This window comes from Cervus elaphus, chromosome 13 (genome assembly GCF_910594005.1).
Source record: "Cervus elaphus chromosome 13, mCerEla1.1, whole genome shotgun sequence".
Lineage (NCBI taxonomy): Eukaryota > Metazoa > Chordata > Mammalia > Artiodactyla > Cervidae > Cervus > Cervus elaphus.
Window position 1 is genome coordinate 50,460,470 of NC_057827.1, and position 14,995 is coordinate 50,475,464.

At 41.7% G+C, this 14,995-nt stretch overlaps 1 protein-coding gene and 1 non-coding gene across 2 annotated transcripts in view; one reads left to right on the top strand and one right to left on the bottom strand.

The window, feature by feature from the left end:
- Positions 1 to 3,895: 3,895 nt before the first annotated feature.
- Positions 3,896 to 4,002, bottom strand: LOC122707291. The gene has a single exon (XR_006344803.1). It is a non-coding gene; the product is annotated as a U6 spliceosomal RNA (small nuclear RNA).
- Positions 4,003 to 8,496: 4,494 nt separating this feature from the next.
- The window catches only part of TTC6 (tetratricopeptide repeat domain 6), a 175,400-nt gene continuing 168,901 nt past the window's right edge, over positions 8,497 to 14,995 (top strand). Inside the window, exon 1 of the mRNA XM_043921932.1 lies at positions 8,497 to 9,429. Coding sequence (XP_043777867.1) covers positions 8,497 to 9,429 — 933 coding nt within the window. The remainder of the gene's footprint in view (positions 9,430 to 14,995) is intronic.

Genomic DNA, 14,995 nt, shown 5'->3' on the forward strand with positions numbered 1-14,995 from the left:
GTGAAAATACTATTTTCAGCTTGGCGTGCTGCGATTCATGGGGTCGCAGAGAGTCAGACACGACTAAGTGACTGAACTAACTGACTGACTGAGGCCTCCCTGTCCATTACCACCTCCCGGAGTTTACTCAAACTCATGTCCATCGAGTCGGTGATGCCATTCAGTCATCTCATCCTCTGTCGTCCCCTTCTCCTCCTGCCCCCAATCCCTCCCAGCATCAGGGTCTTTTCCAATGAGTCAGCTCTTCGCATGAGGTGGCCAAAGTATTGGAGTTTCAGCTTCAGCATCAGTCCTTCCAGTGAACACCCAGGACTGATCTCCTCTAGGATGGACTGGTTGGATCTCCTTACAGTCCAAGGGACTCTCAAGAGTCTCCTCCAACACCACAGTTCAAAAGCATCAATTCTTCGGCACTCAGCTTTCTTCACAGTCCAGCTCTCACATCCATACATGACCACTGGAAAAACCATAGCTTTGACTAGACGGACCTCTGTTGGCAAAGTAATGTCTCTGTTTTTCAATATGCTATCTAGGTTGGTCATAACTTTCCTTCCAAGGAGTAAGCGTCTTTTAATTTCATGGCTGCAATCACCATCTGCAGTGATTTTGGAGCCCCCCAAAATAAAGTCTGACACTGTTTCCACTGTTTCCCCATCTATTTCCCACGCAGTGATGGGACCAGATGCCATGATCTTAATTTTCGGAATGTTGAGCTTTAAGCCAAGTTTTTCACTCTCCTCTTTCACTTTCATCAAGAGGCTTTTTAGTTCCTCTTCACTTTCTGCCATAAGGGTGGTGTCATTGGCATATCTGAGGTTATTGATATTTCTCCCGACAATCTTGATTCCAGCTTGTGCTTCCTCCAGCCCAGCGTTTCTCATGATGTACTCTGCATATAAGTTAAATAAATAAGCAGGGTGACAATATACAGCCTTGATGTACTCCTTTTCCTATTTGGAACCAGTCTGTTGTTCCATGTCCAGTTCTAACTGTTGCTTCCTGACCTGCATATAGGTTTCTCAAGATTGGAGGTTAAGTTCAGCTAAATCTCAGTTCAGCTCTTTAAACCTTTGCTTCTATTTCCTATATGATTTTTAATCAGCACAATATGTTCTAGTAACTGTTATTGAGCTTTGAGTTTGTCCCACATGTGCATGGTTCAGAAGTCAGTCTAGACTTGTATGGTGTTTAGACACAGAATTGGGGGATTAACTTCTCTGACTCTCTTTCCTCTGGAATTTCTCTCTCACTCCACAGTGGTGGTTGTTGTCTGGACTCTTTTCTCTAATTCTTCTGGCCAGAAGTCCAGCAAGAGAAGATAAAACATGGAGAGGAAAAACAGGCAGAAAGAGCTTTTTGCTGTTCTATTGCCTATTATGTATTTATGTATATATATATATTTTGTATGTATGTATGAGTATTCACAAGGGATATGGACATACTCTAGGTACTGGTTATAAAGAGTTAAATAAGTTAAGCTTTTATAGTCACTGAAATTTCTGTGAGCCTAAGAATACTGGAGTGGGTAGCCCTACCCTTCTCCAGGGGATCTTCCCCACTCAGGAATCAAACCTGAGTCTCCTGCATTGCAGGCAGATTCTTTACTAGCTGAACTACCAGAGAAGCCTCTGAATAGTTTAGAAAAATATCTTTTTGGAGCTTGAAGACAGCATTTCTCTATTTTCTCTATCATTTTTAACCAACATGATATGTATCAGTTATTATTATTGATATTACTAGGATTAAAGGCAGGAAAGCATGTATTATAGAAAGTGTGGGATAATAGAAAAAATTGCTATTATCCCATTTCTTAGCAAAATTGTTAAAATATTTGTACATTTCCTTTTGGACTTCTTAATAAATTATTATCAGTGGGCAGACAGATCTCATTCCTACCAGTGATATTTCAAAAGCCAATATGATTTTCAGAATACTTCTATGTTCCTTGCAATACTGAAGATTTTACTAGATGAGATAGGCTGTCTTTGGACATTTCTTTTGGAACTTTGGTGCTGTGTATTGTGAGTTGATGCTGGTGTGAAATTTAGGAACTGAGTTGAGATATTTGGCTATGAACTCAACTTAAATCTTATCCTTAATGGGTCACTGTTCCCACCGAGGTGCTGATATATAGGTGACTATTTGTAGGAGGTGGTCAAGGACAAGTAATTCCAATAACCAGCTGGAGCTTTGGCTCATTTCCCCAGGTAATACTCTGCTGGACTAAGACTCCTTGCCCTGTGTGAAGTGTTCATGTGGCTTGGAAGCAAGTCATCTGGTAGTCTGCTTTATTTATTTCTGCTTTAGAGTCTAGAGCAGAGTTCTGGATCTTCTGTTCTAACAGGAGGAACAACCAAACCTGCCAGAACCAGAGAGCAACCTGTCTGAGTCTAGAGAATTCAGGCAGGCAGCCCTCCCTGGGCCTTTAGCTCTTTCGGGCTGGGAGCTCACTTTTTATGTCTGACCGACTTTGCGGGAAAGGAGAAAAGACTGGCACTTGGCCTCTCTGACTACTTCACTGCTCAGGCATTGAACATCCTGGTAGAGGAGTAAGGAAAAGGCAGAGTTTCAATGCTTGGGAAGGAAGAGGAGGGCGAAATTACTGCTCATTCTGTCCCATTCAAAGTGTAGGGTAAAGAGTCAACCTGGATTGTGAGCAGCAGGTGTGACACGGTATGTTAATTTTAATACTTCCTTCTTTTGGGACAGCAACATTAGTTTTCCTTGAGTATCTCCAAATCAGAACTAGGCTCTTTTTTTAAAAAAATAAATTGCTAGCAAAAAAAGAGAACTTGTTTTTTTCCCATGAGATTGGATGTTTAAAAATCATTTTACATATTTCGTAGTGTTAAGGGGTGGATGGGGGCTATGAAAGCACTGGCTTTGATGACCTGGCCCATTTGCATTGGGATACCACCTTCCTTGAAAACACAATAGAAGTTCCATTTCCCACGGTTTCATTTTTACAAATAAAGAACAACTTTCCTAGGTGGAACTCTAGGGAAGGTACTGAGAAATGTTAAACAATGACCACTTGTTAAACTTCAATAGCAAACCTAGGGCCTGAGAGAAGTTGGAAAGGAATACAAAGCAGGAACTAAGAAACAAAAGGGAAGTGCAGTTGAGAGAGTCAAATCAGACTCCCATCAGGTACTGATGTCTTTCTAGTCCGTGCCCTGTTCCAGTTACTACCTTTCAGTCTTTTGTAGGAAGTAATGCAGATGGTGTCAGGATGAGCATATTACCACCTGTGCAAACAATAAACAGCCGCAATACTATGAGGGTGGTTATACAGAATTTTTTAAATGAGGAAAGTTCCTTAAGGGCTTTAGAAGTCATTTCTTTTTTTTTTTTTTAATTCATAAAGTGTTTATTGATATAAGCTGTATACCAGGTAGAATCCAATAATGCACACAAACAATTAAAATATAATTTAATAGACACTGCCTAGAGCTCCTTAAAGGTGCTGTGGAAGCCTAGAAAGCAAAGCGGACTTTGCTGAAAGAGGATGGGGAAAAGAAATGACACGTATTTTCCTACCGTAGGAAGAACACAACAGGGCTCCTCAGCTGTCGAAGGTGGAATACACACAGGCAGAGAGGCAGGAAGCATGGAGTGTGCTTGGGGAATGGCAGGTAGTTTAGGATGGTGAAGTGTAGTGTGAGCAAAGCTTGGAAAGTGGATCAGGTGGGGAGGCAGGACATAAGACTAAAACATCTGGTTATTGCGGTTGGGGAGGGTCTACTTTGCCTTGCTTGGGAATTTGTTTTTGTTTCTTTTTTTCCCATGTCTCTTTATTTATTTATTTTTTCATTTATTTTTATTAGTTGGAAGCTAATTACTTTACAATATTGTAGTGGTTTTTGCCATACATTGACATGAATCAGCCATGGATAAAAATATGGAACACTTCATGAATTTGCATGTCATCCTTGCGCAGGGGCCATGCTAATCTTCTCTGTATCGTTCTAATTTTAGTATATGTGCTGCCGAAGCAAGCACTAGAAGTCATTTCTAATGTTCATATTCTATGGCTTGGAAAAGAGGCAACAGATTATTATTTTCATTTTTTAATAAGAAATCTTGTTACTGATAGGATTAAGTTGTCCAAGGTGTAGTCAGTGGTTGAACTGGGTGGAGAAAGAAAGCCTACTGATTCCGAAATGAGAGCTCTGTCATATAGTGGGGTCTTGGATTTGAGAACCAGCAGTGACAATTTTAGTGATTAAAAGCAATATGGCTATATTTAGAGGCTAAATAGGATGTTTTCTTCATATAACCCATTCAGTTCAGTTCAGTTGCTCAGTTTCGTCTGACCCTTTGCAACCCCATGGACTGCAGCATGCCAGGGAATCCTGTCCATCACAAACTCCCGGAGCTTGCTCAAACTCATGTCCATCACGTTGGTGATGCCATCCAACCCATCCAACCATCTCATCCTCTGTCGTCCCCTTCTCCCACCTTCAGTCTTTCCTAGCATCAGGGTTCTTTCAAATGAGTCAGTTCTTTGCATCAGGTGGCCAAAGTATTGGCGCTTCAGCTTCAGCATCAGTCCCTCCAATGAATATTCAGGATTGATTTCCTTTAGGATTGACTGGCTGGATCTCCTTGCAGTCCAAGGGACTCTCAAGAGTCTTCTCCAACACCACAGTTCAAAAGCATCAATTCTTTGGTGCTCAGCCTTCTTTATAGTCCAATTCTCACATCCATACATGACTACTGGAAAAACCATAGCTTTGACTAGATGGACCTCTGTTGGTAAAGTAACATCTCTGCTTTTTAATATGCTGTCTAGGTTGGTTATAGCTTTTCTTCCAAGGAGAAGTGTCTTTTAATTTCATGGCTGCAGTCACCATCTGCAGTGATTTTTGAGACCCCCAAGATAAAGTGTCTCACCATTTCCATTGTTTCCCCATCTATTTGCCATGATGTGATGGGACCAGATGCCATGATCTTAGTTTTCTGAATGTTGACTTTTAAGCCAACTTTTTCACTCTCCTCATTCACTTTCATCAAGAGGCTCTTTAGTTCTTCTTCCCTTTCTGCCGTAAGGGTGATGTCATCTGCATATCTGAGGTTATTGATATTCATTCTCTCGCCAATCTTGATTCTAGCTTGTGCTTCATCCAGCCCAGAATTTCACATGTATACTCTGCATACCAGTTAAATAAGCAGGGTGACAATATACAGCCTTGGCATACTCTCATATAGCCCAGACTGCATGATAAATGAAGAAATCCAATTGTAAAAATAACCCTTTTATGAGCTGATATAAAAGAAACAACCAAGAAATGTGGGTACTTGGTAAGCAAAGAAATGCACAGTAACATAAGAAAAATGTTTCTTTCCATATTTGTCTTAAGTCCATTGTGAAAAATGAAAAAGTGAAAGTGTTAGTCATGTTAGACTCTTTGGGACCACATGGACTGTACCCAGCCAGGCTCCTCTGTCCATGGAATTCTCCAGGCAAGACTACTGGAATGGGTAACCATTTCCTTCTCCAGGGGGTCTTCCTAGTCTGAGGATTGAACCCAGGTCTCCTGCATTGCAGGTGGATTCCTCACAGTCTGAGCCATCAGGGAAGCCCATTATATTTTGGCATAAAATGAGATAAACCCCCTCATCCCCCCCACCATAGTCATCCAATTGTCTTAGCACAATCTATTAAATGATTCTTTTATCATCAATATAATGCTGCCATTATATTACCCATATTATTCTTAATTATTTTGCTCACTCAGTCTACATATTGATTGTATCAGCAGTGTTTCCATTTTAATTCTTACATCCATATGAGTTTTTAATTAGGACAACACTCCCTCATTTCTCTTTCCAAAATTGTGGCCAACCTACCCTGTTTATTACTTCAAATAAATCCAGAATTAGTTTTCAAATTTCAAAATATCATGTTTCGATTTTGATTATGATGGGATTAAACCAGTACAGTATTTTGGGAAGATCTGATAAAATGAAAATATTTGGTCTTCTTACCAAGGAATATTAACTGCCTACTTAGTGGAGTCTTTCCTTTATGTCCTTCAGTTAAAATTAAAACATTTCATTCATGCAGTTTCAGCACATTCCTTATGTTTATTCCTAGACATTTACTCCTTCAAATAAATTATACATGGAATTTTGCCACCCTGATTTTGGTATAAAGGAAGATTTTTTTTATATAAATTTTAAAAATTTAAATACCTTGCAGACCTCAATTATAATTATAAATAGTTCTTTAGTGCTTAGATTTTCTATGTAAATAATCACATTTGCAAGTAATGATGGTATTCCTGAGGTATTTTTGCTTTATTATTTTATTTTCAAAGAATCTTGGCCTTGGGTTTTCTAATAAATCAATTAATTTCTTTGTTATTATTTTCTGCTTTTATTTCATTATTTTACCCTTATTTCTTGACACTCTCTTCTCCTTGGCTTCTGTGGAAACTTCTCATTTTCCCAGCTCTGTGATTGCTCTCACTTTTCCCACCTCCCAACTGTGAGTACCAAAGAATGTCATCAGCCCTTCTCTATTTGTATTTCTTGTTATCCTGGCTTTCGATAATGATCTCAGAGCTCTCAAGATCTGAAAATTCACCTGTCATCATAGATGGCTGGCTCTGCTGAATAGCATACTTTTTTTAAATTGTGATAATATACCTGACATAAAATTTACCATCTTAAACCATTTAAGTGTAAAGTTCAGTGAATAGCAACAGCTTTATTACACACTTGGTTATGACCCAGACTTTATCAAAGCGATTCAAAGTTGCTATTTTATTTATTCCCAGTCATTGGCCAGATCCTACCAGTTTTACCTTATAGAGTGTTTTCACTCTGCTGTTACCAAACCTAGGCCTCAGGCCTCACCTCCACTTACTTGCCCTCTCTACCTTTCGTCTTTCTCCCACCCCAAGCCCTAGATCCTATCAAGCCACTTTTCTGTTAAATGTTTTTGAATAGTTTCCAGTAGACCACAGAAAAAGTAAAAACATCTGACTTTCAAGGCCTCCTGATCTCACTGCAGCCTAGCTTGTGATGACTCATTTCTTTCCCTTCCTACACCTGCTCTGTTTCCTGTCAAAGGTAGAGGCAAGTGGGCTGGGTAAGAAATGGAGACACCCCGGACCAGCTGGAGGAGGGAAAGGGAAATTGTTGTCCTGCCACAAGAGTAGGGGTTGGCCCTTGCATTGCCAGAGCCTTCATTCCCGCCCCCCCCCCCCCACCCCCAGAGAAACTGCAAATCTGAATTTTTATATGAAAATCTCTCAACTTAAAATTGTTGGCTATGAATTAATATTTCTGAAAAGCTCAGAGAAGTTGAAAAGCATGCTTGCAAGTAGGATCCAGGCTACTACTGACCTCTGATCTCTCTTCTTGGCAGGATTACTTTAGGTTTACTATGCCTATGTGGAGTGTGGTCCCTCTTGCCTGGAAATGGGACACTACAGTACAGTCGAGAGAAATACTAAAATACACTCAATAGAAGTTTCAGAAAATCTTCACCGTAAAAATTTACTGATTTAAAAGTTTTTCATTGTTACTGTGAAAAGGCCAGTTCAGTTCAGTTCAGTTAAGTCGCTTAGTCGTGTCTGACTCTTTGGGACCCCATGAATCGCAGCACGCCAGGCCTCCCTGTCCATCACCAACTCCTGGAGTTTATTCAAACTCATGTCCTTCGAGTCGGTGATGTCATTCAGTCATCTCATCCTCTGTCGTCCCCTTCTCCTCCTGCCCCCAATCCCTCCCAGCATCAGGGTCTTTTCCAGTGAGTCAGCTCTTCGCATGAGGTGGCCAAAGCATTGGAGTTTCAGCTTCAGCATCAGTCCTTCCAGTGAACACCCAGGACTGATCTCCTCTAGGATGGACTGGTTGGATCTCCTTACAGTCCAAGGGACTCTCAAGAGTCTCCTCCAACACCACAGTTCAAAAGCATCAATTCTTCGGCACTCAGCTTTCTTCACAGTCCAGCTCTCACATCCATACATGACCACTGGAAAAAACCATCACCTTGACTAGACGGACCTTTGTTGGCAAAGTAATGTCTCTGCTTTTTAATATGCTATCTAGGTTGGACATAACTTTCCTCCCAAGGAGTAAGCGTCTTTTAATTTCATGGCTGCAATCACCATCTGCAGTGATTTTGGAGCCCTCCAAAAATAAAGTCTGACACTCTTTCCACTGTTTCCCCATCTATTTCCCATGAAGTGATGGGACCAGATGCCATGATCTTAATTTTCTGAATGTTAAGCTTTAAGCCAAGTTTTTCACTCTCCTCTTTCACTTTCATCCAGTAGTTGGATTTAAAATGATATAAAATGATATAAATGAATGCTGCCCACTGGTGCCTCAGTTAAGCACAGTGAGCGTTCTACCATGAGAAGCTTTCTTGAACTGGAATTTTATTTATCAATAGAAGTTTTCATGTATGTGTGTATGTATATATATGTATATATATATAAATATAAATTTATTGTTATTTCACAGGACAAATCAGTCAAGATGTCCACGATTTCAAAGCACTTTGGACTGAAATACAAAGAAGAATCGTACATCTTTAAAGAGCTGGAGAAGGTTCGCAAGGAGACCAAAAAGGAATTTCTCCGAATCAAGGAGAAGTTGGCCGCCAAGCCAGCTGTGGGTGAAATCCCAGTCTTTGGCCTCCGGGTCCCCAACCCGGCCCGGCATGGGGCGAAGGGGAGCGCTTCCCGCGTCGGATCCCAAAAACCATCAGGCTCCCCTCGGGTTAAAGGTCGTGTGCCCCCAACTGCGACCCTCCCGCAGCCGGCGCCCCAAGGCGCCCCCCGGCCCCTAGGCCGGAGGGAGGTGGTCGCTCCCGGGAAGGGCCGGCCCTTCCGCCCCCAGGACTTCTACTTGCGGAGCTCCGCGTTCCTCCGGCACCGGCCCCAGAAGCCGCCGGTCATCGCGCCCAGGGCCGGCACGTCCAGACCCGTGGTCCTGATGCCGCCGCGCGTGCCCACGGGGAAGGCCCGGGCGCACCGTCCCCCGCCGGCGGACTCCAAGCCCGTGCTTGATCCGGCCCGGGGGCGCGTGCCGAGCCTGGAGCCGGCTCAGCTCTCCGAGGTCGGCCAGGCCAGAGAGAGGCTGCCCGACTCCCTTTTCAGCGACGAGGGAGACGCGGAGGCGGCCGGCCGGCGGAGGAGAGTGAGGATTAACGCCCGCTTCCTGCCCGAGGACTCGGATGGCGAGTCTCGGGAAGCCCCCGTATCCGCTTCCAAAACCGACCGCGAGAGCATCCCGCCGAGCGACTCCCGGGAGGCCGCCCCGCAGGCCCCGCAGCCAGTGCGTGCGATCCCCAAGTCCATCGAGGAGATCATCGCCTCGCTGCAGTCCGAGGCCCAGCTGGCCTCCGACCAGACCATCAAAGAGCTCATCCAGAGCGTCCTTGGACAGAACTACAACATTAAAATGGAAGTAGGTGATCCAGAACGGGGGTCATATTTCTTCTGGATAAATTTCATTTCAGGATTCAGACATAAAATCGTGCATATCGTGTGTTCTAAGCTAGACAAGCTCGAAAAGCTAGACAAAGCGCTAGGCTGTTAATCAGGGTCTCTGAATTTTCCATCGAGGGAGTATATCCTTTTAAAAAAGTGAAAATAATGGAGAGGATATTTCAAAAACTAGTCCAAAGAACATTAGTTCTTTGACCTGAGTAATACATCACTGGTAACCTTTCCTTTCAAAGTCTTTGTGATTATTTAGTATTGATTTGATTGATGTTTTATATGAAAGACTCAGTCTTTGGTACAGTTTATTAACAGTGAATCTGTACCTTAAGAAGATCAATATATTACTAATAAGTTGTATTTATAAGTGTTTTGGTTCATTTTCAGTGAAAATCATTCTCTTAAAATATGTTTAAAAAATTTACTTTCTAGGTCTTCTCAGTTATATGAACTATAAGTGATAATTGGTCCCAAGGATAAGCCCATCAGGTGGATACCCATAAGAGCCCTGTTTTACATAAGAGGCTTCCTAGCCTTAGTGAGTTTAAAAGGATTGCCTCCCAGTTCAGCAGCTAAGGCGGAACAGAGCTGGGTGTCCACCCCAGCCAGTCATGCCCCAGAGAAGAGACTGGAATCATGCCAGGACCTCCTCTTTGTTGACTGTGATGTGTCCCCAGCAGGGAGCAGATTTAGATAGGGTCCTAGTTCGTTATACAGTCTTAGTTCTAGAGAAGGACATTCAAAGGAGAAATAATAATAGGGAAGTCTGAGTCCCATACACAGAGAGAGGGAAAGAGGGAAGGAGGAAAGGAAAGAAGTTTTTTTTTTTTTTTGAGAATGGTAATGAGAATGACACTTAGGAGGGAAGAAGATTCTATTACTCTTCTTGGCTGCAGCGCCAAACCTCTTGTTAGTACACAGAATACGGCTGCCACGTTATGTCTTTAAAATAGTTTCAGCCCAGAATATACTCTTGGCTGTGATTTAAGGAATGTGATTCTAAAGCCCATTAGGGAAACAAAAACGTGTAAGGACAAGAGTCCCCTGTGTCGTCTTTGACCTAATGTTTGTAGGCAGAGTGGGACAAATGTTTTCAATTAAGATCCACACCTCCCTACGGTTACTGAACAAGACCAGCCTGACTGTTCAGGCCGTTTCAAAATGAGTACTTCTGGTTTTCTGTGGATCTAACAGAAATGGATCTAACAGAAAAAGGAATCAGGGATACCCACAAACGGAGAGAACAAAGGCCTTATTGCCCACCCCTGTGAGAAGGAACTCTGTAACATGGTCAAGGCGTGTGACATGAAGAGGGGTCTATACTGGAAGCAAGCTCAGAGGTCCTATACAGTTGGGGAAAGTTACACTTGAGCAAGGGCCCACAAAGAAAATGCATTTTGAAGGGTTCAAATATAATAGAATATAAGAAGGGAGCGTATCAATGATGAATCTGCCCTGGGACAGTGAATTCTGTTCTTTCTGGTATTCCATTTCTCTTGTGTATCCTTTTCTGGTGCTTCAGTTATCAGAATTGGTTTATGTAGGAGAGTGGTTTGGAGGATGAGGGTCAGAAGCCAGCGTCACTAGCTAGCCTCACATTGTAAGACTTTGTTGTTCAGTCACTAAGTCATGTCTGACTCTTTGTGACCCCATGGATTGCAGCACTCCAGGCTTCCCTGTCTTCACCATCACCCAGAGCTTGCTCAAACTCATACCCATTGATTTGGTGATGCCATCCAATCATCTAATTCTCTGTGCCCCCTTCTCCTCCTGCTCTCATTCTTTCCCACCATCAGGGTCTTTTCCAATGAGTTGGCTCTTCGCATCAGGTGGCCAAAGTATTGGAGGTTCAGGTTCAGCATCAGTCCTTCCAATGAATATTCAGAGTTGGTTTCCTTTAGGATGGACTGGTTTGATCTCTTTGCAGTTCAAGGGACTTTCAAGACTTGGCCAGTTTCAAATGCCCTAGTCCCATCCCTGCCTTCCATTGTATTGATTTTTTGTATAGCTATGTTCTTGCTTTTGCCTCTGTGTCCCATCTCCCCTTCCCCCCAACAATTCCAGAAGATGGAGCTTTGCATTATTTTGGTCTCAGAAGTTTTATTAGAGTGAGAAGAGAACAGTGGGGTATTTGTTGAAATGGATGTGACTGGGTAGGTGAGGGATAGCAATGAAAATGCAAGTAAAAGTGGTGTCTAAATTATGATTCTAAAAATCCTTACGATTATAATAAGGCCACTTGTTTTAAACGTTTGGAGTTTATATAAACAATATTCTGTCCATAATAAGCAAGGGATATGGTTGTTCACTTTAGACATCTTAATTTGAAGCCAATCCCTTGAGGGGAAGTCAGAGGATAAGACAGTCTTGGCAAGGTGTTCTGTCTCTGTTTAGAGCTCGGGCAGGGCCCTTCCAGACCTCGCATTCAGAGTTCCACAAACAATTACATAGGCCAGAAGGTGCTCAGAAGACCTGAAGATTAAACTCAGCTGTCAAATGTAGGTCAAACATCTAAATCAAGGTTTCTTAACCTTGGCACTTAACTTTTTGGTTTGAATAATTCTTCATTGTGGGTGGCTGTCCTATAATTGTAGGATGTTTAGAATTATCCTTGGCCTCTACCCAGTAGATGCCAGTAGTATGATCCTCTCATCCTCCTCCCTACCACCAAGTCATAACAATTGAAATATCTCTGCTGCTGCTAAGTCACTTCAGTTGTGTCCAACTCTGTGCGACCCCATAGACGTCAGCCCACCAGGCTCTCTGGTCCCTGGGATTCTCCAGGCAAGAACACTGGAGTGGGTTGCCATTTCCTTCTCCAACGCGCGAAAGTGAAAAGTGAAAGTGAAGTCGGTAGGTCGCGTCCGACTCTTAGCGACCCCATGGACTGCAGCCTACCAAGCTCCTCCATCCATGGGATTTTCCAGGCAGGAGTACAGGAGTGGGGTGCCATTGCCTTCTCCTTGAAATATCTCTAGATGTTGCCAAATGAGACCAGGGGAAAAGGGCATAACCACCCCTCCTGCCCCCCTCATCCTCCCAACCAGCTGAGAACTGCTGGCTTAAACAGTAAGCATATACCATGGCAGGACGGATGGAAATGTTATAAGGTCCTTTGTTTGTTTTACTGAGGAATTCAATATTATCACTCACAAAATACATTCTAATTATATGGGACTGAATAAAGTTTAGAGACTTCCTTCCAGGTGTTAATTGAGGAGGAAGGAATCAACCCATCCTTGCTTCTGTCATGTGTGGTTTTTTTTGGCCATATAACTCAAAAGAAGAAATGACTTAAAATGACCCAGGTAAGAGGGAATTCATGTCCCCAGGTCTTTATAAACAAATAACTCACAAGCAAATGTTTTATCATAAAACTTATGCCTGCTGTTAACTTTAGGGAAGATGAAATAGACATACTTCTCCCTCTTCTTCCTGCTAAGTAAACCTACATAGAAACCCAAGATGTTATTTATAAATCAAACAGGGGAAGACTCCAAAAGGTAGAAAGAAGCAGGCTGGTTGGGGACTTTGGGATCCAAGTGATCACGTAGTGATAAGTTCTTAGGTTTTCTTTTTGTCTCAGATCTACTGCACCAGGAGCTGAAGAGACTGGCAACCTAAGAATGTGCCAGTGGGTACAGACAGAAAAAGCCCCAGCAAAAGCCTGCTCTCTTCAGCTAAGGATCAAGAAAGGGGCAGCCTAGCAAGACAAAATTTTTAGACAATAACTGTGCTACTCTAGTCGAGCACCACAGAAAAACCTATGACCTTGTCCTCTCCTCTGCCAGCCAGGACTGAGGAGGGAGCTAAACTTCCACTCTTGAATGACTGTAACAGGTTATCCCAATGTCTTCTCTAATGACAGTGTCAGTGGAGAGCCAAGACTTTCAACACTATCTGACAGTAAAGAGGCTACCCTACCTTCCTCCCTGCTGTATCACTGGACACCATCCGGGCTTTTCCCAGCTTCCAGGACTTTGATGACAGGAAGCTCAGATCTTCTGTTGTAGTCCCCCAAGTGCCCGAGGCTCTATTATTCCCCCAGTTTACTGTCTGTTACTCAGATTGATAAAATCATATGTTTCATCTTCATGATCACTGATTCTTTCCACTGTCTCCCATACATTCAGTATTTGAGGCATTTGTACAGTTTTATTTCAATTACTATAATTTTCAGTTCTAACATTGTTCTTTGGCTCCTCTTTGTATGTTCTGTTTCTTTACTAAGACTCTATTTCTCTGCTAAGACTCTTTTTCTCATTGTTCCAAGTATGCTCATTATTATTTCTTATTGGAGTTTTATTTTTAGACTTGAAAGAAAAAAAAGACGCTACCAACATTGAGATGACCGAGATGTTAGAATTCTCTGATAAAGATTTTAAAGTGGTCCTATACATCACTCTAATTGGAAAACAACAATACCAATAGATGGAAATAAATTATGATATATAATGTAATATCTGGAGCAATGACCAAAAAAGCTATACAAAGAGATTCACTCAAAAACCACTGTATATAAATCAGCATAGAATTAAGAAATTTTAAGTAACCCATAGGAAGGCAGGTAAAAAGTAAACAGGAGCAAAAAACAGAGAACGAAAAGAAAAGATAAAGTAACAACTTCAAACTCAAATGCATCAATAAGTACACTAAATGTAAGTAGTCTAAATGTAGTGATTAAAAGCAGAGATTGGCAAGTGGATTCTGTATAAAACCCAGTATTTTTTTTTTTTTCACAAGAAATGTACTTCTGTTATGATGATATAGGCAGGTTTAAAGTAAAGCATGAAAAGATTATCAGGCACAAATTATTCAAAAGAAAGAAGAGTGGCTATATTAATTTCAGATAAAGTAGACTTCAGTACAAAGAAAATTATGAGAGTCACAGTTGGCATTTTAACATGATAAAAGGGTTAATCCATCAAGTCAAAGGAATCCTAAATGTGTGTTAAACAAACGACAGAGCTGAAAAAATATGTGAAGTAAAAACCAAAAGGAGAAACTGATGAATCTACAATCATAGTTGAAGATGTCAGCTCCTTTCTTTTAACAAATGATAGAAAACCTTAGACAGAAATTCCCCAAGAATATAGATGAACTCAACACGACCATCAAACATTAGAAACTAATCTACATTTATAAAACACTGCACTCAGTGGTAGCAGAATACACATTCTTGTCACTGCCCTTGGGACATATACTAAGACCATCTCTGGTCCATAAAAGTGACCTTTAATGAACTTAAAAGAATTGACATCATATGGAGTGTGTTCTCTGATTATAGTGGAATCAAACTAGAAATTAATAACAGATTGATAATAAAATCTCCAAACGCTTGGAAACTTAAACAGTGTCTAAGTAATCCATGGATCAGTGGGGAAATCTCAGAGAAATTTTAAAAACTGAACTGAATTAAAAGTACAAAATTTAGGGGACATAGGTAAAGCAGTAGTGCCTTTATCCTAGAGAATGAAAACTTACATTCAAATAGGAAACTGAGATGAGTGTTCTTAGAAGCTTTTATTACT